Source organism: Sminthopsis crassicaudata, chromosome 2 (assembly GCF_048593235.1).
Source record: "Sminthopsis crassicaudata isolate SCR6 chromosome 2, ASM4859323v1, whole genome shotgun sequence".
NCBI classification, from domain to species: Eukaryota; Metazoa; Chordata; class Mammalia; order Dasyuromorphia; family Dasyuridae; genus Sminthopsis; species Sminthopsis crassicaudata.
Window position 1 is genome coordinate 672,570,888 of NC_133618.1, and position 23,508 is coordinate 672,594,395.

General features: G+C 51.5%; 1 protein-coding gene across 6 annotated transcripts in view; it reads right to left on the reverse strand.

Moving 5' to 3' along the window:
- ATAD1 (ATPase family AAA domain containing 1) overlaps window positions 1-23,508 on the reverse strand; it is a 48,590-nt gene continuing 25,082 nt past the window's right edge. For all 6 annotated transcript variants that reach the window (XM_074297077.1, XM_074297079.1, XM_074297078.1 and 3 more), the window contains 8 exons: window positions 21,479-21,577; window positions 16,036-16,156; window positions 12,184-12,384; window positions 8,385-8,491; window positions 5,897-5,986; window positions 3,668-3,718; window positions 1,553-1,686; window positions 1-148 (listed from right to left, as the gene is read on the reverse strand). In XM_074297077.1, coding sequence (XP_074153178.1) covers window positions 28-148; window positions 1,553-1,686; window positions 3,668-3,718; window positions 5,897-5,986; window positions 8,385-8,491; window positions 12,184-12,384; window positions 16,036-16,156; window positions 21,479-21,577 — 924 coding nt within the window. In that variant the 3' untranslated portion in view covers window positions 1-27. The remainder of the gene's footprint in view (window positions 149-1,552; window positions 1,687-3,667; window positions 3,719-5,896; window positions 5,987-8,384; window positions 8,492-12,183; window positions 12,385-16,035; window positions 16,157-21,478; window positions 21,578-23,508) is intronic.

The following is a 23,508-nucleotide window of genomic DNA, read 5'->3' on the forward strand; positions in this document are numbered from 1 at the left end:
AACCATACAAACAAATGACCTTTACTCTTAATCTAAACAAACGTGGGTTAAAACATTCTGAAAAGCGGCGTCCTTTGATTTCTTCATCTTCTCGATCGCCCGCTGCAGGTCCTGCTGTTGCACTGGCCGAATTTCATCTTCATCATGGCTAGAAACCAAGCAAAGCCCGGAAAGGTTCAGGCTGTGACTGGGGGGGGGGGGGCTCAGGGAGACCCTGACAGCACCCATTTTACTCCAGGAGACAAGTCCTCCCCAGCCCAAGGTCGCCGGCCGGGAATAAGATCCCCCCACAAGGCAACAATGTGGCCTGTGTTCCCATGGAGATCTGCCTGAAGAGCCTGGAGCTCTGGGGATGGGTTTCGTCACCCACTTCCTTCTGTGCTTTAACCAGGGACCACTTCTAGAGCCATCACAGTAACGCCCTTTCTCTCGCTCGTGATTTAGCATGGAGAAAAGTGTGACCTTGTACAAGACCAAGCTCCCCCAGGAGGCGGCCACTCAACAGTCAGCAATTAACCCCGCAAGAACTAGGTGGGGACCAATCCTGGCCCAGGAGATCATGAAACTGAACGGGAGCGACTGCACACAGCTAGCTAATTGGATCAGATACGCTGAGTCACAGACTTCCTGGGGGGCCCACAATAAGTGTGCAGACCCCCCCAAATTCTCCTTGAAAGAACTTGCACGTGGGCTGGCTGTTCCCAGCGGGCCTGGGGCCGGCCCTCCGCCAGCAGAGAGGCTGAGGCAGCTCACCAGGACCAAACTTGGGGGCTCCCTGCAGCATGCTAGTTGCTCCCCTAACTGCACAAGTCAGTTTTCAAGTTCACCGTTATGCTGAGTCTGCCACTACGATGAATCGGGGCACCCACAGCAGTGAATCCTTTCAGACCCTCAGTGGACCCCGCACTCCAAGGCTTGAAACCTCATGGAAACGGGGGGAGGATGGAGAAGCCCTCCTGGGGCCAGCCCAACGGCGGCTGCTGGAGCGGCCAGCTCTGCCTGCCTTTGCCACTCTGAGCAGTCCCCAATCATTTTGTTAGAAAACCACCACAACAGAATCTGCGGGGAGGGGAAGGTCAGAGCCTGCTTGCCCTGCTCCCCCTTTTAAAACCCCACAAAGGGGCTGCTAAGCAGTGACCTCAGCCTCGGGCTTCCCAGAGCGCAGAGAATCCGTGCTGGTCAGCACTCTGGCCACCGGACAGAAGGCCCAGCTCAGGATTCCGGGCCCTGAAGGTCCGGCGGATTCCTGTCCTGGCTATGGTTGCTCACCCACCCTTGGGGCCTGAGGCTCAGTCCTGGGTCCTCTGACTCCCTGTACCCAAGGTTCCGTGCAGGGTGGGTCACTCTCTTGCTCAGGGAAATGAGACCCGATGGGCACCGGGGGGCAGAAGCACCAATGGGACCCCCCCCCCCAGAAGGGGGAATGGGTGATACCCCAGAGAAAGCACCTGCTCTTGCTTTGGGTCTTTTGCTCAACAGGAAAGACCCCTGGGTGTCGTGGGCGAGGGGCGGCTCCCCGGCCTCGAGGGCCGAGACGCCGGCAAACACTCACCATTCTTCTGAAGCGGAATTCACATACTCCCGGACACAGAGGAGGGCCGCGTCCCGACACATTTCTTTCAAATCACTTCCTGAGAATCCATCGGTTTCTTTGGCGACTTCTAGGAGGTCCACGTGCCTGTCCACCTAAACCGGGGGCAAGGGTCAGAAGGAAATTTGTGGAAATATGTATAGAAAGTCGCGCATGTTTGACTTATGTTGAATTACTTACCATCTAGGAGAAGGGAGGGGAGGAAGGGGGACAATTTGGCACACAAGGTTCTGCAAGGGTCCGTGTTGAAAAATATTCAGGCATGTTTTGTAAATAAAAAGCTTTAGTAAAATAAAATAAAAGATGAAAAGAAAAAAGAAAAAAAAGAAATGCCGCCCAATGCCATCAAACCCCTTTCACGGCAAGGGAGGAACAGGAGCGGCCGGGAACACTTGCCAAGTGTCAGGAGATTTTCTAACAAACTTTAATGATTCCTGACCCAGCCTGGGACCGAGAAGCGGGGTGGGGAGTGGAAGGCACTGGGTATCCCTGGGGCTCGGCCTCTTTACCAAGCCCGCCCGGCCTCCGGGTCCAGCCGGCCCGCCAGGGCCAGCACCCCTCGGATTTAGAGGAACACGTCAGGGGGCGGGCCAGGCCCTCCACCAGCGAAGGCTGCCATCCCTTTGGGGTTTGCCTGACCACCTGGCAAGGGTAACTCAGTCAGAAAAGCCTCCCTTCGCAGCCGCTCAGGCTCAGAACCGAGCTGTTAACGAGCAAGAAGGAATCCCAGGAGCTGGAGACATTTGCTGGGGGCCAGAAGAGAGCCTCGGGAGGGGGCATCATCACCCCTAGGCCGGGAGAAGCTTCTCCCTGCAGCCAGCATTTATCCAGAGCCCGCGGGGCCAAAGCCTGTGCAGAGATTTCACAATGACTCTGGAGGTGCGGGCCATCATCATCCCCATTCTATAAATGAGGAAATTGAGGCAGACAGAGGGAAAGTTACTGGCTCAAGGCAGGATTTCCACGGATCTTTCTGAATCCAGATCGGCCTCCTTTGGCAGACAGGCCTGAGGAGCCGCCGATAAGCCTTTCTTCCTGGGGGCTGAGAGGAAAGGCAGCCCCCAGCCCAGGCCAGCCCTTCCCCTTCTGCTCTGGGGACGTCTGAGGGCAAGCAGGCACAACTTCCCAGCCTTCTCCATGTTCCACCAGCCAAAGCTCCGTTCGGTCAATGAAGACCAGGATTAGAACAACTGATTAGAGTCCGAGGACCCCTACCATCCTGAAACGCAGATGTGAGAGTTCTGAGAGGGGTGAGGTCGGGGGCTCGGAGCACAGAAGTCTCCCTCCGCTTCTGAATTTCTTCAAAACAAGGCAAAGCCTCCCCAGAGTCTCTCTCTCCTTTTTTTTTCTGAGGCAATTGGAGTAATGTGACTGGCCCAGGGTCACACAGCCAGGAAGTGTTAATGTCTGAGAGCACATTTGAACTCGGGTCCTCCTGAATTCAAGGCTGGTGCTCTATCTATTGCGCCACCTCGCTATCTCCAGAGAGCCCCACGGGGCCTCTTTTCTCAAGAAAAGCAGGGATTTACATGGAGCCATTCTGCTGTATCTGTTTAAAGAAACCCATTTCTTTACTTTACAATCACAGTTCAAATTTGAGCCGGGTAGAAATTTCAGTTTGTAAACTCTGAAACTTTGAAGAAGAAAACCTACTCAGGTTTGGTTTTTTGTTTTTTGTTTTTTTTTAGTTTGCTCTTAAAAATATATTTGAAGAACATTTAATAACTAAATAGTTATAAAAATGACTGTACTAAGGAATAGTTCCTTTGCACTTTTTGCTTCTGCCAAGAGGCTTTTTCAATCTTCCCACCCAGCAGCTGCTAGCAGTAAGGAAAGAGCATCAGAAAACATCCCTGCAAAAAGCCGAATCGTCGTCCGGACAAGAAATGCCCACAAAATGGGGCAGCCATTTGGCATCCCCAAGCCTGGCTTTGAGGAGTACAGTGCCGTGCCAGGCTTCTCCCTTCTCGAAAGGAGGTTAGCAAAGGCTTTCAAGAAAACTACCAAAGCTTTCAACCTCCACAAACAAATCCTCCCAGGATACGGTAAAAAAAAAGGGAATAATTCTCTACTTACATTTTCATTCTTGAGAATCAGCTTCAGGATGGCCTCTCTCTGCTTTAAAGCCTGGTAAGAGAAATGGGATAATTCAGCGCCATGTTTTAGAAGGCCTCAGCGAGCCATTTTACACTCTTTTCTTCCCTCCCAATTCCCTGCCACACGGACGCCGCCATGGGCTCCACGACAAGGTGTGTCCCAGTAGGGAGATAAATTCTAGTCTTGTTTTAGTGCCGTGGCAACTGCAGTAAAGCATCTTGTGAGCTAAAACCGAGCACCAGCTGAAGAAGGCTCTGGCAACGTCCCGATTCCAAAGTCCTTCCAGCCGGGCCGAGGCCTCGAAGGGAGCCCCAGGGCCCAGCACCTCGGGCTCTTTGCCCTTTCTCTCTAACTGCCCTGTGCCCGGGGCTGGCAGGGTCATCGGAGTTCCATGAGCTTATCCAAGACAAGGTTTTGGTGAGCCACTCTTGCACATGGGAGTTCCTGACAGCACAATGACAGCCGGGATGTTAAAGCGGGGTCCCCCTTCTAAAAAAGGCAGGGAAGCCAGCGCTCATGAACTTCTGAAAGGAAACCTTTCACTGAGGAAGCTTTGGTCATCTCACCTCCTCCAAGAAATCCTTAAACCACTAAAATAACAGCAAACCCCCCCCCGAACTCCCAGGATCCCCCCATCTTGGTCCAAACGTTCTCTTCACGGGCCTGTGGCCGTGCTCGTGCAGAAACCTAAGCCGTATTTTGGACCTCAACAACGATGTCAGTTATGAGCAGGAAGTTATCTGCTAATTCTAGCTGGACAGGATCTGGCAGAACTAGGGAGCGTCAATATTTTTTTTTAAGTATCTCTTGCCCAATTATCACTGAGGACAGAATTAGTTGCAATGGATATGGATTCCAAAGTTATAAAAAGTACTAAAAAGCACCTGGTGTCTGGCTATTTGGGGCCTGCTCAGGAAGGCAGCTGAGAACTCAGATTTAAGTTTTAAGTTAAAAAAAAAAAGATGCACTTGGTCCAGGGAGGGGTTTTCATAGTTACTCATCCGCTCTTTCGCCCTGGTGAGGCAATACGAACGTGCTGAACAATCTTGTTTAATTAGGAAGTGGACACGTGAGGAAGCCATTAACAAGCCATTAACAGACTCCCATGGGTCACCTACTGAACTTTAATCTGAGGAAAGTCGGAAAATCCGGCCCGTGCAGGGCCCTCACGCACTGCCAAGAGCACTCCAAGCCCTGCCCAGCACTGGCTCGGGGTGCTTTGGGGAACCCAGAGCCAAGAGGGGCAAGTCTCGTTCTTGGAGCGCGGAACCAGTAACTGCTCAGGACCTCCCGGCAGCCAGAAGATCAAAGTGAATTCCTGAGCTCTCAAAACGGCTGCCATCAAGTTCCCACCTGCATTCCCCACCCTGAAGAAACTTGTTCAGGAGTTAGCAGGGGTTAGGGCTAGAAGGGAGTTTCGGGAACGAACCGGCCCATCTTTCCTCTCAGCCCCAAACAAAAACGAAAAGTAAAAGAAAACTCCATCTCCACTTTCTTTGAAGTTCCAAAGTTCAGGCAACACTGGTGCACGTGACTCTGCAGACAGGCTGCTCCGGGGAAAGAAGTCTGCCCCGGCTCCCTTTGGTCCCTCCTCCTGCAAGCTCGGCAGAGATGGCTCGTGGCAGGGTACCAGCAGCTGGTCAGCTGCTGCCCTCTCGCTCTCTCCTGGGTCCCTTCTGAGTCCCCAGGGCCGCTCCAGAGGCCGTGTCACCATCTGGGCAAAGGTCCCCTCTCTTGTTTTTGGGGAAGACCTGCCCCTGCTACGAGAGGGAGGACAAAACAAGCCCCTGAGGCTCATCTCATGGCTGTCAGGGACCTGGCCGTCGGTGAGCTGCCACGCCTCAGCCACGGAGTGAATGAGGAACACGCCATGTCCATGTTTGGCGGAGGAACATTTGGACCCGCCCTTTCTGCAGCGGGTGCCCGCAGAGGGAGAGCTGACAGGGCGACGCTGAAGCCACCGAAGACAGGCCTCTTGTGACGGCTACGCGTCTGTCGCAGGCTGGAGGGACAACCAGGGGCCTCCACAAGGGGTTGAAGACGCATGGAGGAGACAGGAAGGGGGGGAGCCGGGCTGGGATGCTTGGCTCCTCCTCCTAGGTCCCTGCTCCAGCAGAGCCCAAGGGGAGGAAGCGCAAATAAAGCTGAGCCCGGATCCCCAGACCAGAGAGGTCGGTCAACAAGGCAGCGCCACGGCCACCAACTTACTGGTTGGTTGATGTGAAACCTCGTCGGCATTCTTCTCATGATAGCTGAGTCAAGATCCTGAGGACGGTTGGTCGCTCCCATCACTATGACCTAAACAGTATGAGGAGAAGAGAGTTACACCAACAGCATCTCTTCCACACCTCCCTTACAGGTTCAGGTAGCGGCCCGCAGCCTGGCTGAGCCCCCCCAACCCCCCCACAAATCTCCAGGGGAGCTGATGCTAATTTTAGTCCTAGTGCTAAGACAAAGGGGAGCGTGTGGCCTCTGGGACCGCGGGCACCCCCAGCACCGCCCTGCACTCCCTGGGCTCCCGTGCCCTGTGCCCAGCTCATTCCCATCCTGGGGCTGGGCGAGGCTGCCACCTAGGGAAAGAGAAGGAGCTCAGCATCTGCCTTAAGCAAAGTCCCTCTGCACCAGACTCTCCTTTTCAATGGTCACGTGGAAGCACCAGGCTTCCATTTTAAAAGGAAATAAACCAATTAGACGGGATTCGTTAAGACTGCTGCTTCAGGCTGCCCCCGACCCATGGAAAGGTTTCATGGGAACCTTGATGACAGCTTTCTGAGCTCTTACACCCTCACAAAGATGCTCAGTCTTCGCTACCAAGACCCCACGCTATTAATGCCAGTTATGATGACAAAGAAACAAAGAGGGCAGAATGATCTCTTTTTCTGAGACCAAAGTTAGTTAGAAAACCTGTAAGAATCAACAAATGAATCAAGAAATAAAAGTTAGCAGGAAAGCAAAATAATCCAAACTCATCAGTGTTGTTTTTTTAAGAAACTTAAAAAAAAAAAAAATCCAAATAAAAAGACAAAAAGATAAAATCCATTTTAAACTAACAAAATACATTAAATTGCTGGGAGCTAGTGTGCCAAGAAAATAAGAAATAATTCTGATCAAAATAAAGGAAATAACCAGAGAGATTGTCATTATTCATGGCTACTAGGCCATGTCAATACAATAAAAATGGAATTTTTCAAATTTACTTTTGGAGCCAGGAAAATTACAAATGGCTGCTTCACAGAAACAGACAAAATAAAATATATGTGGAGGAACAAAGGGGTTAAGAACATCAAGTGTAATAAAAAAAAAAAAAAAAAAAAAAAAGAGCATTTTTGAAGCAGGCTTGGTGTTGCCTGATCTAAAACACAAATGCAAAGCATTATTGTCCAGACTATCTAGCAATAAATAAAAAAGAGAGAAGATATTGACATCCTTGCAGCCATCAGCTGTAAACTCAAGAATTCAAACTCCAAGGGAAGAATTTCCTATTCACTAACAAGAGCTGGGAAAATGAGAAAGCAGATGACCAGAAAAATCCCAGCAGGCACAAATCTGATCATCAAGGCCGGGCAATCTCAATATGGAGTCTCCCCAAACGTAGAGAGAAACGGATCATTTCAGCAAATGGGCGTTAGGCAGGAAGGCCTGAGTCCTAGCAATCTTGACATTCTGGAGATAAACAAAAGCAGAAGAATCCCCAGCAAACAGAAGACTTGGGAGGGGCATCAAGGACCAACCAATTCCCAGTGATGACTGACTTACTTGTAATAGGCCTGAAGACCCCATCAAGAAATGCTATGAATGGAAGGAGGGAGGCACGTGAAGGACCATGGACACTCAAGGCCAGGTCTCTATTGGCCCCGCAAAGGGGAAGAAGGCCTAGAAAGCAGTTTCAAGGACCAGGCTGATCCTCTAGAAAAGAGCTAAAGGTCAAGGGCAAAGACTGGAGATGAAGAAGTGTGGACGGGCCCACACTGAAATTAGGAACCCTTCAAAAAGGCAAAAAATTGGTTCAATTACGAAGACCTTTCAGAACCAATAACCGGTCACTTCAGACACTTTTAAGAAAGCTATCTCTTGGCTGGGTTGTATTCCCTACCAAAACAACTGAATTATAATTAGGGATTCTAATTCCCCCTGCACCCATCATCCACACTTACTTATAGACCGTAAGGTAGAAGAGAACAACAGGAAGATTTGTTTTCCTAAAAACACAACACAAGAAACCAACTCCCAAACGGAACAAACAAACTAAAAGTCAAACCAAAAACCGGTTCCCTTTTGTTTTGTTTTGTTTTTTGTAGTGGGGAGAAGGAAAGAAGAAAAACTGAGAAAAGGTGAAAAGGGAGATGCTGAGTCAAAAGAACAGATGAATTCTGGGAGGAAACAGAGAAAATGGTAAAAATTAGTAAAGTGAAAAAAATCTAAAAGCAACATAAGGTACTGAAACAAGAAAAAAAAGACCAGATGAGAAGGTTGATCCTTGTAAAGTCCAGGGCAACTGGTCGTTTCCTTCCTTCATAAATGTCTAAGTCAATTCCTGGAAGACATTTCTACCAGCTGTTAAAAATCCACAACAAATGCAATCCTTTCATATTTTGTGAAACAGGGTCACTGAAGAAATGTGTTCTAAGAAGCACTGACCGCAAAGGCTTCCAGATGGCCGGCCGGCGGTCTCGGAGAGCCCCGGCTCCTCACCCACCTGACAGCTGTAGTCCGTGTCCAGCCCATCCCAGAGGCTCATGAACTGAGCCTTCATCATGGCGGTAGCTTCATGATCCGAACTCGAACGGCTTCGGAGAAAAGAGTCTAGAAGGAATAGAACACGTTCATCTTAGAAAGGCAGAAGTCATTCTTGTAAATCTAAGTCAAAGCTTGAGCGACATGGGAAAGCTGATGGGAGGGAGAAGATATACGAGCCCCCATGCTGCCCGGGTCACTCGCGGCATGCACTAGAGCCCGAATCCCTCCTCCAAAGCCTCAGCCCACATGTGGCATGAAGTGACCACGTGTGTGATGCAAGCCACGGAACTACTGCAAGGGAGGCCCTCTGTGAGCTGCTAAGTGCTGTAAAAATGCATTTTAAAAACCATTCAATAAAGCCCTTGGAGAATTAAAGGGGAAAAAGTCACCCCATAACGCTTTCCCGAATTCCTTTAGCATTCTGCAATGATTTGTTAAATCGAGGGAAAGTTCTGTTCACATGGCCAGGGAGCCCATCCGCAGCCTCCCTACCTCCTTCCTACCCACCACCAAAGGCTCCGACCCCTCAGCCTGCTCTACACAAACCAGACCTCTGTGGCAGTCCAGCGAAGCTTTTGGATGCAAAGGATTAAATTTGGAAGCAAATTATTAAATATACAAAATAGAGGTTTACAATGTAAACCAATTCTACGGAAAAATTTCATAAAAATGTCTTTTAAAAACTCACTGGCCTCTCGATATGAATGTAGAACAGATCCTGGGCCACTAGGTGGCGCAGTGCATAGAGCCCCAGCCCTGAATTCAGGAGGACCGGAGTTCAAATCTGGTCTCAGACACTTAACACTTCCTAGCTGTGTGACCCTGGGCAAGTCACTTAACCCCAGCCTCAGGGGAAAAAAAAAAAAAAAAAACAACAACACCAGATCCCAGGGGTTGGGGGAAAGCTCCAGGAAAGATGGATGGACCCAGGGCCCAATTTTCCAAGGATTTTTCCTTGCCATTTTAAGATTAGGGTCTTGCTGTCTCTTTTCTTCTACCCATTTTTGCTAACAAATAGAAATCTGCTTCATGTTGTACTCCTAGACTTTTAAACATAATGCATCAAGCTTCCCCTCAGGAACTCGAGACTCTAGGAAGGTGAAGGGGGACAGGAGGGGAGATATAACTAAATGTCCAATGGAATGAGCCATTGCCACCCCAGTTCTCTTAATGACTGCTCGAGATTTTCATTATTGAAAAGTAGATATGGCCACATGAAAAAATGCCCCAAATCAGTAATAATTAGAGAAATGCAAATTAAGAATAGTTGTTGAGGGGCCACCTCACCCCCTCCTCAGATTGATAAAAAAGGAAAATGCCAACTGCTGCAAGGGGAGTGTAAAAACAGGTACATTAATAATGGTGGAGTTGTGAACTGGTCCAACCATTCTTTCACTGTCCAGACAACCTGAGTTCTCACCTGGTAATCCTAACCGAAAACAACCAGGGACTCCAAATTCTGCATACCCTGTGATTTAGCAGTATCACTAGTATTTTAGTATCCCAAGGAAATCAAAGCAAAAGACCCCCCCCCCACAAAAATATTCAGAGCAGCTCTGCTCATCAAGTAGGAAAAGGCCGAACGAGTTGTGGTATATGGTTGTGATGAAATGCTACCGTGCTATAAGAAATGACGAGCAAGATGGCTCCAGAAAAACTTGGGAAGAATTTTATGAACTGATGCAAAGTGAAGCAAGTATAACCAGATCATCATATACAGCAACAATAATATTGTAACGATGATCAACCGTCAAAGACTTAGTGACTGAATGATAAAATGATCCAAGTGCTATCTCCCTCTCCAGGGAGAGGTGAAATATTGAGTGACATGGGAAACTGATTCAACTGATTCAACCCACTCCAAGTGCAGATGGAAGTACTTTTTTGGGGGGAAGGGGGGAACATGGTTAATATTTTAAATGTTTTGTATGATTTCACACATATAACTGACATCAGTTTCTACCTTCTCAATGGATGGAGGAGGAGCTAGAGAAAGAGAATTTAGAACTCAGAATTTTTTAAAAAATATATGAAAAATAATTTTTTAAAGTTTTTTTTTAAAATGAAGATGATTTAGAGAAAACTGAGAAGACTTGTATGAAATGATGTTGACGGTAGTGAGAAGAACCAGGAATTCAAATCATATAATGCTATAAACAACTTTGAAAGCCACAAGAACTCTGATCAATACAATGACCAGACCTGACTCCAGAGCGTGACGCTGAAACACGCACTCACCTCCCAACAGAGGTAATGGGTTCAAGTAGATCCCCAGGCAAGCAGAGTGTAGAAGGGGACGATGCCAGAATTTGTTTGATTTGACTATGTATATTTGTATTGCACAAGAGTTTACGTTTTTCTTGTTTTTTCATGGGCAGGGGAAGATGGGAGGGAGAGAAGATGGATGGGTGTCTCTGAAAGCAAAATTAAATTTACCCAAAAAGTCAGCTCCTTGTGGGGGGGAGGGGGAAGGGAAAAAAAAAAGCAGATCCTGTCACATGAGCTTCTAAAGTGTACATGGAATTAAATTGTAAATAAACAAAAACAAAATTTGAATTTCCATAAAAATAATTTCAAGAAGTTCTAAGGTAGAAAAATATGCTAGCCTGAGTGAAATGTTAATGGCTCTGGTAGAGGGGATGGTGGGGAGGTGCACGTGTTGGTGTAGGGGCCACCACTGAGGACGTGCCTTCCACTGCACGCACTCACTCCCAGGATCCCAGGTCGAGTGAATGCAGAAATGCAACTTGACCTTTGGGTCTTCTGGTCTTTGAGATCAGCCTGCTTTCTACTGCCCTGTCCTGGCATTCCATTGGCTCCTTAATTAGTTTAGGAGTGACGACGACCATGGCCTAAAATCGTTTTGCTTTTCCAAGTTTTGTCGTTCTCACCAGGGATGCCCCTTTTTACCCTCCCCGCTGAGTGCTACGGAGTTTAGCGCAACGCTGGGAGGGATGACATGATCGGGGGCAGCAGGGCTCGGGATTCTGTGATAGAATCAGTAGAGATGCCGGTGCCTTCTAGGTTTCAGGGATTGTACTGAACCGACCGGCTTCTAAATTAGAAATTTATTTTTTATCAACTCAATGATCCAGCTTCCCCTTAAGCGGACTCGTGAGGGACTCGACCCCCTCCAAATGACAGCCGCAGACATCAAGGGAGAATGGAGAAAAGGCAGAAGCGGCCCCTCTCCGTGGTGCTGAGGTCCCAGAGACCTCAATCCTTTCTGCCCGGGGCCTCAGCTTGCTTTGAGCCCTGGGTGCCACAACCCCGAGTCAGAAAGGTAGATTCCATCCATCCACTCTGGTCAAGGCAGGGAATGCCTTTTTTAAGAAAAGGTTAAAAGAGAGGCCGTTCTCACCATAATCATAGTTAGATGGTTTAAAGCAGCAGCTTCAGTGACGTGGTAAATTCACTGACCCAGAACAACTCCCTGATGAGATGTTGCAGTTTGCTTTTTAAGAATGGAAAGCAGAGGTAAGGAAATCATAGTTGAAAAACCTCTGTCTTCATGCTAATATAGATTAAGTTTTTTCCCCTAAATTATACCTAAAATTTTTTCTAGACGCTAAAAACATTAACGACATAAAAGAGAGACCATAATAACATTTGAAAATCCTATTGAACTCGAAAGTAGGCAGACATTTCCGTATAACACCTAATTTATTCCAGAATCACCCTGCATCATTCCTCGGCAAATACAAATGTGCAATCTGTTTAAGGCTGCTTTTCTGGTAACACAGAGAAGGCACTTGTACCTATTTCATCGATAAAGATGATCGAAGGCTGGAGCTTGATAGCAAGGGAAAACACGGCCGCAGCCAGCTTCTGGGACTCTCCGTACCACTTATCCGTCAGGGTGGAAGGCTGAAGGTTAATAAATCGGCACCCTGCCTCCTTGGCAGTAGCCTTGGCGATCAATGTCTTACCACAGCCTGGAGGCCCATAGAGAAGAACTCCTGAAAAGGAACACACAGAGAATGAAGGTCGGTTTGGCCTCAGAAGGCTCTAACCCGGGGCTCCCTCCTACAGGGCGGCCGGCAGCGACTGCTCGTCACCGGAGACTCAATGACGAACAACACTCCGCTCCCACTCTGTCTCACTCGCACATGACTGTGACTGTCGATTTCCACTGCCAGACATTAACAGAATATCCAATTTAAACTTTTCTAGTGGATTTAAAGGAAGTGTTTGTCTATTGTAAGCAGACACACAGACTCTCTTTATGGGCCCATTCATGAAACATTTATCCTAGGAGACACAATAATTTGGTTTAAATGGGTTATTCTGCGCAGCTGACGGGGACACCTGATCTGCGGGTGGAGTGACAAGTGACCATTATCTCATGTCCAGGCCCAGTGACCTCTCAGTCCTTTCTGTTGATACGCTGAAATCAACCCCACTTTCACAGGTCACCAAGGTATTCAGATGACCCAGAACAGATAAGGCCTACGGAGGCCACCGGGACAGTGACCAGGAGCGCGCTCTCTCCCTGCTCCCTGAGTCTCTCCACAAGAGCGAGCCTTGTTTGGAACTTCCAAGGGCCCACCCTATCCTATCCCATCAGTCTGACCTCTGAATACAACCTGAGCTACTTTTGTTCACAAAGTCTGGGTATTAAGTTCCTCTGTGGACTTCTTGATTCCAACTAGCGTGAAATAGGTGCCAAAGGAGCTGCGACCTCCCTCCATGGGACGAATCCATGAACCGATAATGCGGACTTCAATCAATCCTGTGAATCCTTCTCCACGTCACCCCATGGACTCACTAAAGATGCCAACAAATTAGGACCTTTCCCAAATTCTCAAGACCTCCTAAGAACAAGAGAACACGAGGGCTATGTAATGCTTCCCCCATCTGTGTTTTTGCTCCTGCTTTTCTCTGATAGGATCTTTTGTGGTACATTTTCTTATGTAAGAGGGTATCTACGACGTGTTACCATGCACTTCTCTGCCGATCTTTGGGCTCACTTCATCACTAAAAGAATACGGCTGTTTAAAAGATGGCCCCCTTTCTCAGGGAGAAGCTTGAGATCAATAAAAGAACAGTCTTCTCTCCCTCGGTCTATTGTGGGTGAAGCTCACTCTCCACTCACAGTGAATGTCCAAGACACACACTGATGTATGAGCAGCCCAGGTCATTCGTTCAATGGTCAGTCTATAAATAAGCACTCCTTATTCGTTCGTTACTGTGGGTGTGGAAAGACAAAGTTCTTCTGAGCGATCATCATCCTGGGGAGACTCTGCTCCCTAAGTAACAAGGCTGACCAAAATCAGCATCCTCTCATCCCAAGAAGCATTTAGAAGACTTTGTCTCGGAAAGAAACTCTCTTGCCTCCAGGCAGAATGGTTTCCAGGACAGTCAGGATCCCTTATGGGATCACATCCTTCAGTTACAGAGTGGAAGGTGTGTCAAAGGCCGGCAGGTCCAAGGCCCTCCCTCTCTCAGAACTCAGTAACGGATTTCTGGAGGCAGGCCTTCTCCAGCGCCAGGCTTCCTGCTTTCCCTCCCTGCCGTGGTAACAACGTTCAGGGAGGATTGTCGACTGCTCCCACGGCATCAGACACACTTTGGTGGTCAAGCAGTTCTTCAACATGGAATTTCCTTCTAACAAACCAAAAGCCTTTACGAAGTCCCAGGATTCATTTCCTCAGTCATTCATCCCTCGTGTGGTAAAGCTGGGGCATGCTCCGGGCCACAGGCCTGAAAGAGTGGCGGCTCTCTCCCAATGGCCCGCCCAAGGTCCTGGCAATCCAGGTGCGCATTACTCGACACAGATGGAGGAGGAGGCGGATGAGCGGCAGCTCCCAACGTGCTCTTGGTCTTTTTCCCAATCAGACATTTCTCTGATGGTGTCCTCGGTCCCATTTGAGCGCCATTTCTCCTTTGTCATAGAAAGCAGCCGCGCTGGAGCCCCAGGGCCCTCCCTGAGACACTTTGGGGGTCGGTCCTTCAGGCCCTCCAGCTGAGCGCTGCTCTCGACAGACTTCGTTCAGACCCATAAGACCCGGTCTGACCCTAACATGGAATTCTGGCTACAGAGCAAATGGTGAAGGGGGCATGTGCTGGATGTGCTGGATCGGGAGCCCCGAGACCGAGGGCTGGATCCCCCGTCCTGCCAGCAGGGCGCAAACACCTTCAAGCACCATCCAAACACCGTTCAAGGGCTGCTGCCAATTTCATCGCTGACAAATTAACCCCGTATAATTGTGCTAGATCGCTTTGCTCAAGTAATGGTTGAATAAGTATCTGAATGTGGTTTCTGAGGTGGTAAGGCAGCAAGGGCCCCTTTCCAGAAAGTGGGAGCCATTTTTCGCCCTTCATATTCATTTCCGAAAAGGCCCAACGTCATCGCGGTGTCTCGACTCACACAGACTGGGACGGGAGGCAGAGCTCTCTTCCCGCCATCAGAGTCCGAAGACAGGACAGCGATCAGGATGCAGCGATGGCCCAGGAGGCAGCGCGTGACCCGGGCGTCCTTGGTGGGCTCGCTCCATCTGCCCCCTCTGCTGGGGAGTCTTTAGATGCCCCAAGGAACAAGACTGAAGAAAGTCTGTTTTCCAGACTGAGTCTTCCTGGCAAGCGAGGGGACCAAACCCACCATTTCTGCGCCCACAGCGCCAACGTTGCCTCCGGGGCCAGGTCTACAATCCAGGGTCAGGCTGCCCGCTCCTGGCTGAGGACGGCTCTCTGGGTCACTTTTCATTTTCTGCTCTTTGCGAGAACTCTGGCAAGCTCAAAAACAACTAACCCCGTAAGCGTGAGTCAGAATAGTCACCCAGGGCCAACGGCGCGTCTCAAAGATGGAGCCTTCGGTGCATCAGTGCTGCCCCCGCCATGTGGGGGAGCGCACCACGCGGCACAACCAGCGTGTCCTATGCACTTTCAAAAATAAGCCCACAGATGGCTAGTGTCAGGCACACTCCTCTGTTTTCTATTTTATATATGGAAATGCTCCTTTTTTTTAAAGTACAAAATTTTAAAAATGTAAGTTAAAAAGGCACTGTCCACCTTGAAGAACAGATCAACAAACCCTCTCCACTCCTGATTTATGAGCGTAAGAGAGACAAGATTCTGGATCAAGTAGATCACTGCCGATCGGCACATTTAGAACTCGGTTTCAGACCAAAGGATGTTTTTTCTCCATTCCCAAGTCTCGAAATTAGCTTACCTTGGCCACCATCTAGGCTCTAGGTCACCTGCAATTTGCCGCTGTCTGTATAAAGACTCGTTACAATCTAAAAAATAAGTCAAAATTCTACAATTTCGAATCTAGAATGAGAAAAAAAATTGCCTGCCATTGCCTATCCCAAATACGCATTCTGAAATTATCTGGTTTAGATCTCTGCAATTTCTACCACCACCACCTTTCAGATTTTATTTGAAATATACAAAATGGACTTATGATTTGCCCAATTAACTACCTAGGGTAAAAAAGGTATTTTTTAAAAATACCTGGGTAATGAAACAATAAAATATAATATTTATTCATAACATTCATTTAAAAAATAACCCACAGCAGCCACAGAAAATAATGTTGCGACCTTCCACGGCTATCGACTGTCTCTGTGGCAAAGTCAAGTTGGCGTGGCCCTCCCCACCCCCCTTACCTTTTGGAGGTTGGAGAAGTCTAGAATTTTCAAACAAATGCTTCTTCTTGATAGGCAGGATGACGGTGTCTTTGAGGTCGGTGATGACGTCATCCAGACCCGCTATGTCACTCCAAGTAACCTGAGGCGAGAAGCAGCAGACAGAGGTCAGGTCGGGAGAGATGAAAGGCTGGAGGGGAACGGCCCCAGGCTGGGGGCTGAGGAGGATTTTCCGGGGCATCATCTGTTAACACAGAACTAGGCCAAAAAGAGACAAGCACAAGGAATTTTGATTCCAGAGCAGCGTTTCAGGGCTGGGAGGGGCATCCGAGGCCAGGCAAAGGTGGGGAAACTGAGGCCTCTGGGTTCAAGGACTCATGTAATGCGGTCTGGGCCTGCAGGGGCTCACTGAAACCATTAATCCAGACAACAAGCGCCACAATCAAGCCAGCCGGGCTGCAGGGCCCCTCGGGACAAGACCCTGCTCTGGGGGGAAAGCCGGTGGCTCAAGGTGGGGACACGACCCCGCACGAGCTGCTGGGCCCACCGGACCGGAGCCGGGCCCATCCAGGGCTCTGGTCCCAACGGTCTGGCTCAGGAAGTGAGAGCCTCGAGTGCATGGGTCAGACCATTCTCTTTTCTACAATAAATGTCTCGCTCTATCTTGCTTGGACCCAAGAGGACCATCCGGTGGCCAGACAAGGAGAGCCCCCACGGACTCGAGAGCGCGGGAGGAGGGCCTGCTGGGCATTGGACGGGGGACGCTGGCCCACGGCAAAACGCTGGGTGCTGCCAGTGATTCCGTGTGGCGTCCTGCCCTTGACCCACCAGGCGACTGAATGGGCAAGTCAGGGGAGCTCTAGAGTCAGCCTGCACACCTTGTGGAGAAGACAAACATCGGCAGCTCGTTGTGGGGGAAGGAGGAGGTCTCTACAGTCCTTGGACCCAAGCCGCTGAGCATGCCAAGGGCCCGGGTCAGAGCAGAACATGACCCAAAGCTGTGGGCGACGCCCGGAGACGGGCAGGGCTCAAAGCTCTCTGACAGAAAGGAGCACTAGGTCAAATGGAATAAAATGCAATTAATAAGGAAAAATCTACTTGTGAGAGCCCTAGGTCGATGATCTAGAGCTGGACAGGGCCCTCTCACCCGAGGAACCCAGAGGTGAGCTGGCTTTTCCAGTCACGAAAGTTCTAGGTATCTGTGGCGAGGTTTGAACCTGGGTCCTTCACTGGGTCCCATGGCCTCTCCTTCCTCCTCCTGCTGCAGGCCTGACCCATGAGGAAGGTCCCCAGCCTGCCCCAGTGCTCCCTGGAGGAGCAGACCCTGACCTATGCCAGTGATTCTGGGCACTGCCACACTCAGGTCCCCGGCCCTGCCCCCATTCCTTACTCCTGTCTCCTCCAGAGCCTCAAACGAATGCCACGTGCCCGCTGGAAGACCGGCTCCACAAGCTTCTCTGCCTCCTTCTTTCCTCCCAGCTCTGCAGGCGGCTCCATGACAAGACTCCCTTCCCTTCCGCTCCAGGCGTCTTCTCCGGCTGTCCCCCCACCCAGAATGCTCTGCTTCCTCCACCCCACTTCCTGACTGCTCCAGGGAACCTTTCCCAGCCCTCAAGGTCAGTGCCTCCCAGTTGCTACTTCTAGTTATTTCTTCTGCCCAGAGCATTGGTCTCCTCCCTCCCATGGGTCCTCAGCACCGAGCACAGCGCTGGGCACACAGCAGGCACTTAATGAATGTCTGGGAAGGTGCCCGAGACCAGGGGTCCACACCAGAGGCCCACAAGCTCCAGGAGCCAGCACAGAAATGTGGCGGGTCCCGGGGCCGTCCTGGAAAGGAAGGCCTGGAAGTGAGCCCGAGAGCCCCCGAGCTCTGTCCCCCCCCCGGTGCCTCTGAGCCCCTGCCACACCTGGGAGAGCATCCAGGGAAGGAGACTCACAGAGCGATGCTGGAGTCCAGGGCAGGGGACAACATGGCAGTGGACACCGAGGGCCCAAAGGAAGAACGAGGAAGCCGGCCTGAGGAGGCTGGATGGCGGGCTCTGCTTGAAGGGGGGCATTCTATGAGCTGGGAAACAGAAACCCGGGAAGCTCGCGGCCGAGGAGTGATGGATGCCCGTGGATAACCGAGGCGCTGAGTCCGGACCACGGGGCATGGCTGGGTCTGTGATCTTGTCGGCCTCAGTCACCCTCCACCACACAATTCCTCACCAAGGCTTGGGGGCTGCCTGAGGCCCGGGGAGGTGAGGAAGCTGGGAAGGGCCAGAGGCAGCAGAATCAGAGGTCAGCTCTGCCCGGCCCTCCATCCAGCCGGGGTCCTCCCTCTGGGGTGGAGGTCTCTGAGCAAGTGGAGGCCGGGGTCTGCTCATCCTCCACCTCACGGCCAGCCGCTCGGTCGCCCCTCCCGCCCCCTGCCTGTACAGTCCTGTCTCTGACTCCTTCATCAGCGACGCTCCATGACTTGCAGCATCCACACTAGAAGCACCAGGTGTTTAAAGACGGCCTTCCGTCTTAGGGAGAAGCTTGGGATGGCGAAAGCAAAAGACAGTTTCCTAGAGGGCAGTCAAGCCTTTTTCCTCCTCCTGCTGGATCCTGCTCGGTTCTGGGCCCAGCTCATTTTCCATCCAGTGCCGGTACAAGATGGATGTACCCATGGAGCAGCAATAGGAAGGGTCCATCCCAACGCGTGGCACGGGGGAGACAAAGGCATTCTTCATCCACTTGGTTTGCCCTGTGTGGATAGTTAGAGCAAACTCTTCTGATTACGAATTTCATTTTGTGAATAAGTTAATCTCTAGAAACTCTGAAATCTGTAAAGTGCTTTACACACAGAAGTATTTGATCTCCCAATCACCCTCTCCTAGAGGCGGCAGAGAGTTCTTTTTCTCTGTTTTACAGGTGAGTAAACTTAGTTTGAGAGAAGTGAAAGTATCTGAGGCAGGATTAGTCCGGGGCCTTGGCGCCTTCCGGCCCAGCCCCCCACTGGACCAAGCGCCCCTCATCTACTCTGGACTATTCCGGGGCTGACGCAATGGCGTCACCCACAAGCAGGAGCCCCCGAAAGGGAGCCGTGCTTCCATCGGGACTGTCCAGCACGGTGCACTCGTGATCAGACTTACTGGTGAAGCCCCCTCTCTGGGCCAGCTTTTGGGCCCTTCCAAGGTTCCGACCTCGCTCACTTCAATCCGATCCACTTGCATGTCCGGCACCACTTCCTGATCCGGATTCACAGCTTGAAGGCAGAACCGGGTCCCAGGGACAGAGCCAGTGGCTGCCCATCTGTCCCGCTTCCTCGAGCTTTCAGATGTCCTTGACATGGGCAGACAGTGCAAAGATGGCAGCTCGGGGCGGGGAGCCTGGGGGTCACCAGTTAGACTTTCCTGAAGTTCTGAGGTCAGTAAGACACCCGTGTGGCTTTCTCCCTCTCAGAATGCCCGCAGAAGCTGTCACCTCCAGCCCTGTGGAAAGGCTTCCCGCTATTGTGATGGGGGGTTGAGTCCCCCCCTCTCACCTTCACAACCCTAACTCCCCAAGCACACTGGGAAATACCAGGTGACAAATGTGGCGACTCCGGTCATAGAGAATGGAGCTTCTCACAGAAATCCTCCCCCATTTTCTCCATTCATTCACCTCTTCCTTGTCTCATCCCCCAAGGCCCCTGAGGGTCACTTCCCGGCTCCTCGGCTCGAAGGGGCACACTGTGTCCTTCTCCGTCACTCAGAGTTTTACAGACAGATTTATGGTCTCTCCGAGGGTCTCCCGGGGCTGCCTTCTTCCTCCGGAAAAGTCAGCAAGCATTTGCCGGCTCAGGTGCTTTCTGGCCTCTCTGGGCCTCCTTGTTCCTGAGACTGGCTGATTGTGAAAATGCCTGAAGAAAAGGCCCAGCTGGGCCTGGGCCCCACGGCAGCCCCTCATCTTGGGCTTTCCTTCACTCTGGCCCCGAGTCCTGGGTCTCTGCTCCCACCAGTGGCAGCCATGAATGACCCCCCTCTGTCCCAGGTCATCCCCCTGAGCTGCTTTTCTCTGCTCATCAGGGCTCACCATCCCCAGCCCCTCCCAGCCTGTCTCCTGAAGGCGGCGGGAGTGCCAGCTTATGGCGTCTGCCTGCCTGTGGCATCCTCCCTCTGCCCACTCCGTCCCTCTGCCTGTGCCACCCGCCTCTTCCCCAGCCCATGCCGGCACTGACGGGACCCAGTCTAACTCCTCAATGGCCTCTCGGTGCCACAGGCCTTCTGCCAGCGCTCCTCACGGATTGGCCCGGGGCCCCACCACGAGCCTCCTATGTCCCCTCCCCGAGCTGTGGCGTCCCGTTTCCTGGTTTTGACTTTAGGGAGGAGACATCCAGGGTGCTTCGGTTCCTCCGGGACGAGCCACTTGTCTGGACGAGGCTCCCACAGCTGGGACTGCCAGTGACATCCAGAAGCCGGGTGATCCCCGGCCTCCTCCGCCTCACTCCCACCCGCCACGGCCAGTCCCAGCAGCGGCGGAAGGGGACAAAACTGAACTGGAACTTCTCTTTCTCACGGGGGACGAAATGCTCCTCACCCCTGGAAGGTGCAATTGGGACCAGCGTGACCAAAGCTGCTGTGGCCAAGCGGCACCTGGACCACAGTACCAGGAGGCCCTGAGGGCACGCGGCCCCTGGCCTCCACTGACGTCCTATTCCACGCCTCTTCCTAGTTCCCAGACAACCCTCGGGTCTCCAAAGATTTATCAGAGAAGAATAAACTCCGGGGGCCCAGGCTCGGAAAGGCTGCCAAGTCTGGCCTCCAGGGCACAACAGCAACTCATGAGAGCATCAGGTGGGTGCCGAGGCAGCACCCCACCTCAATGGAGCACCAAGCCAGGATCCTTCACATAATGAAATACCCTGCAAAAGGCCGAGCGCCCCTTACAGGACAGCCTCCTGGACCTCCATTTATCTCGGTCCACGTGAGCTAACCGGGATGCTTCGGGATTTTGGGAGAGCGAGGTGGGGGACTGTTAAAGTCACAGAACAGGAAGGCCTGGGGCAGAAGCTGAAGGGCACTTGGGTGGCAGAATCTGCCCCTACAATTACAGCCAAAATCTAGTCACCCAACTCCGGGCAACTTCAGAAAACTTCTACCTGGGAGAGCACACAGAGATAGCGGATGAAGGAGGCGCCCGGAGGCTGGCTCCAGTTCTGTGGGCACAGGTTCCGTCAGAGGACCCTAACCTCAGATCAGCTGACGTGCCAATCGCTCAGCAAAGGGCTCTCCCCAGCTTATCTAAGTGAATTCAAACCCGGGCTGGAACCTCTGCGGGCGGCTGCCGTTTAAAATGTGTCACCCCTAGAACGTGTGAACGGACTCCAACTCAAAGGAAAAAGGCTCCCCTAAGCTCCTGAGGGCTCGGTTCGCCTCAGACACTTCCAGGACAAACCCTTTGGGAAATTTCTCACTATTCCAAGTCAGGGAGGCGCTGGGATGAAAGGAGAGGCTCTTACGTGCATGTTAAGCGGGTCCACCAGGTGGGCGGCGATGCTCATTTCATACTCGGAAAGCTTTACATTTTTCACTCCAATTTGCTTCATTAGTTTTTCTGCCTAGAAGAAAAGGAAAGTTTGGACAGAGACGTTAAGTGATTTGCTTCCCCTTTTCTCTTAAATAAGCCTGGAATTTCTTTTAAATCAGTCTAGAAAGCCATAAAGAGCTGGCAGGCACCGCCGGTGGCTCCCTCGGGCCCTTTCCCTCACCCTCCCTGGTGAGCCCCAGGACAGGAAAACTACAGACGGTCGCTATTTCAGGGTAGTCTTGCTCTGCCCTCTGCCACGTCTAGGAAATGCAAAACAGATCAGGTACCTGAGGAGGAAAGGGATGGAAAAAGAAGTATCAAACACTCAGGTACTTGAGGATGAAAAAAGAAACTTAAAACAGATCAGGTACCTGAGGAGGAAAGGGATGGAAAAAGAAGTATCAAACACTCAGGTACTTGAGGATGAGAAAAGAAACTTAAAACAGATCAAGTACCTGAGGAGGAAAGGGATGGAAAAAGAGGAAGTTTAAAACAGACTAAAGTATCTGAGGAGGAAAGGAATGAAGAGGAAGCTCAAAATAGACCCAGGTACCTGAGGAGGAAAGGGATGAAAGAAGAGGAAGCTTAAAAGAGCTCAGGTATCTGAGGAGGAACAAAAAAGGGTGCCAGGTGAAACAGAGGCGCAAACCGAAGGGCACAAATCCTTGTGCAAGGACATCTGGATTGGTCCCTTCCCCGGGCGCCCTACAGGACCAGGCTAACGCCTCATTCGAGAACCTTTATTAAGCATTAGGCGCCAAGGGCTGGGCAGCCAAAAAATGAACCATTGTGCGCCTCAGGGAGCCTGCATCTAGCGGAGAGAGCCTGCGGAGGAGGAAAAGCGAGCATGGCCTGAGGGACACAGTCCTGTTATTCCCCCTGGTCTGTGGCTGATGGGGAAAGCGCCGAGACGGGTTACAAGGCCAGCAATGCTTCCACGCTCCTGCTTTCTCCCACTAAACTCCCCTCCCCAGACTTGCCGACCACCCAGGGACAATTCACCACAGGGGAGGAAATCCTCCACCTCCCGCCTTTGCCCTGACCCATTGACCCGCCGGAAGCTCTCTTTCCTCCCTTCTGCCTCTGGGACCCTGTCACCATCAGGGGGACGCGGTGACCTGCTCACGAGCTGGATTTCAGCAAGAACCAAAGTCAGGACGAATGGCGATGGCTTGGGATGCGACAGCCAGGCTTGGGGTCCTCGACGTTGGACCGAGCTCTAAGCACAGCACGTTGGTCCTCCCCAATCAGCCTGCCGAGGGCAGTCTTTCCACGCTTGGGGGAGCCAGCCCCCCAACTCTCGGATGGGTCGCCCTCTGCCGGTTGTGGCCACTGTGGATGGCACAGTCCTGGGTCTCAGGGAGCAGGACACCCACCTCCCACCCAACTGGCGCTCCTCGCTCCCCCTGCATCCAGAGGCCCTTCCCATCAGCCCTCCCCCCATGGCCATCCCCTACTTGGGGCGGCAGCCATGTCCTCTCAGCTGCTCAACGAAGACCCCCAGGAAGGCAACGCCAGCCGCACTCCATGTCTGTGCCCTGACTGACCAAACCACCCATGGAACAAGCAGTTCTTTGTGGGACTAAGTGGGTCTTACGCACCTGCCCGACTTGTGCACCAGACAGCAAGCCCTGGCCTAGGAGCCAAGGAAACCCGACACCTGCCTGAGCTGGGGGACCTCAGTCTCCTCCTCTATGGAATGGGGGTAACCGCAGCAGGAGCCCCCCTTCAGGGCCTGGCCCAGCAGCCAGAAGGCTGTCTCAAGGAGGGGGCTTTTTCCAGTCATCCGGACCCATCTCTAGCCACTGGAGCCCCTGGCTCTGGGGGACAAAATCAGCTGGCAACCTCGCCCAGCCCTCCCTCCATCCCTCAAACCCAATTCTCCCTCCATGTCACGGTCCTCTTTGAGAAGGAAGGACAAAAGACCCATTTCAGCCCAAAAGCTTTTATTCAGCTGTTTTC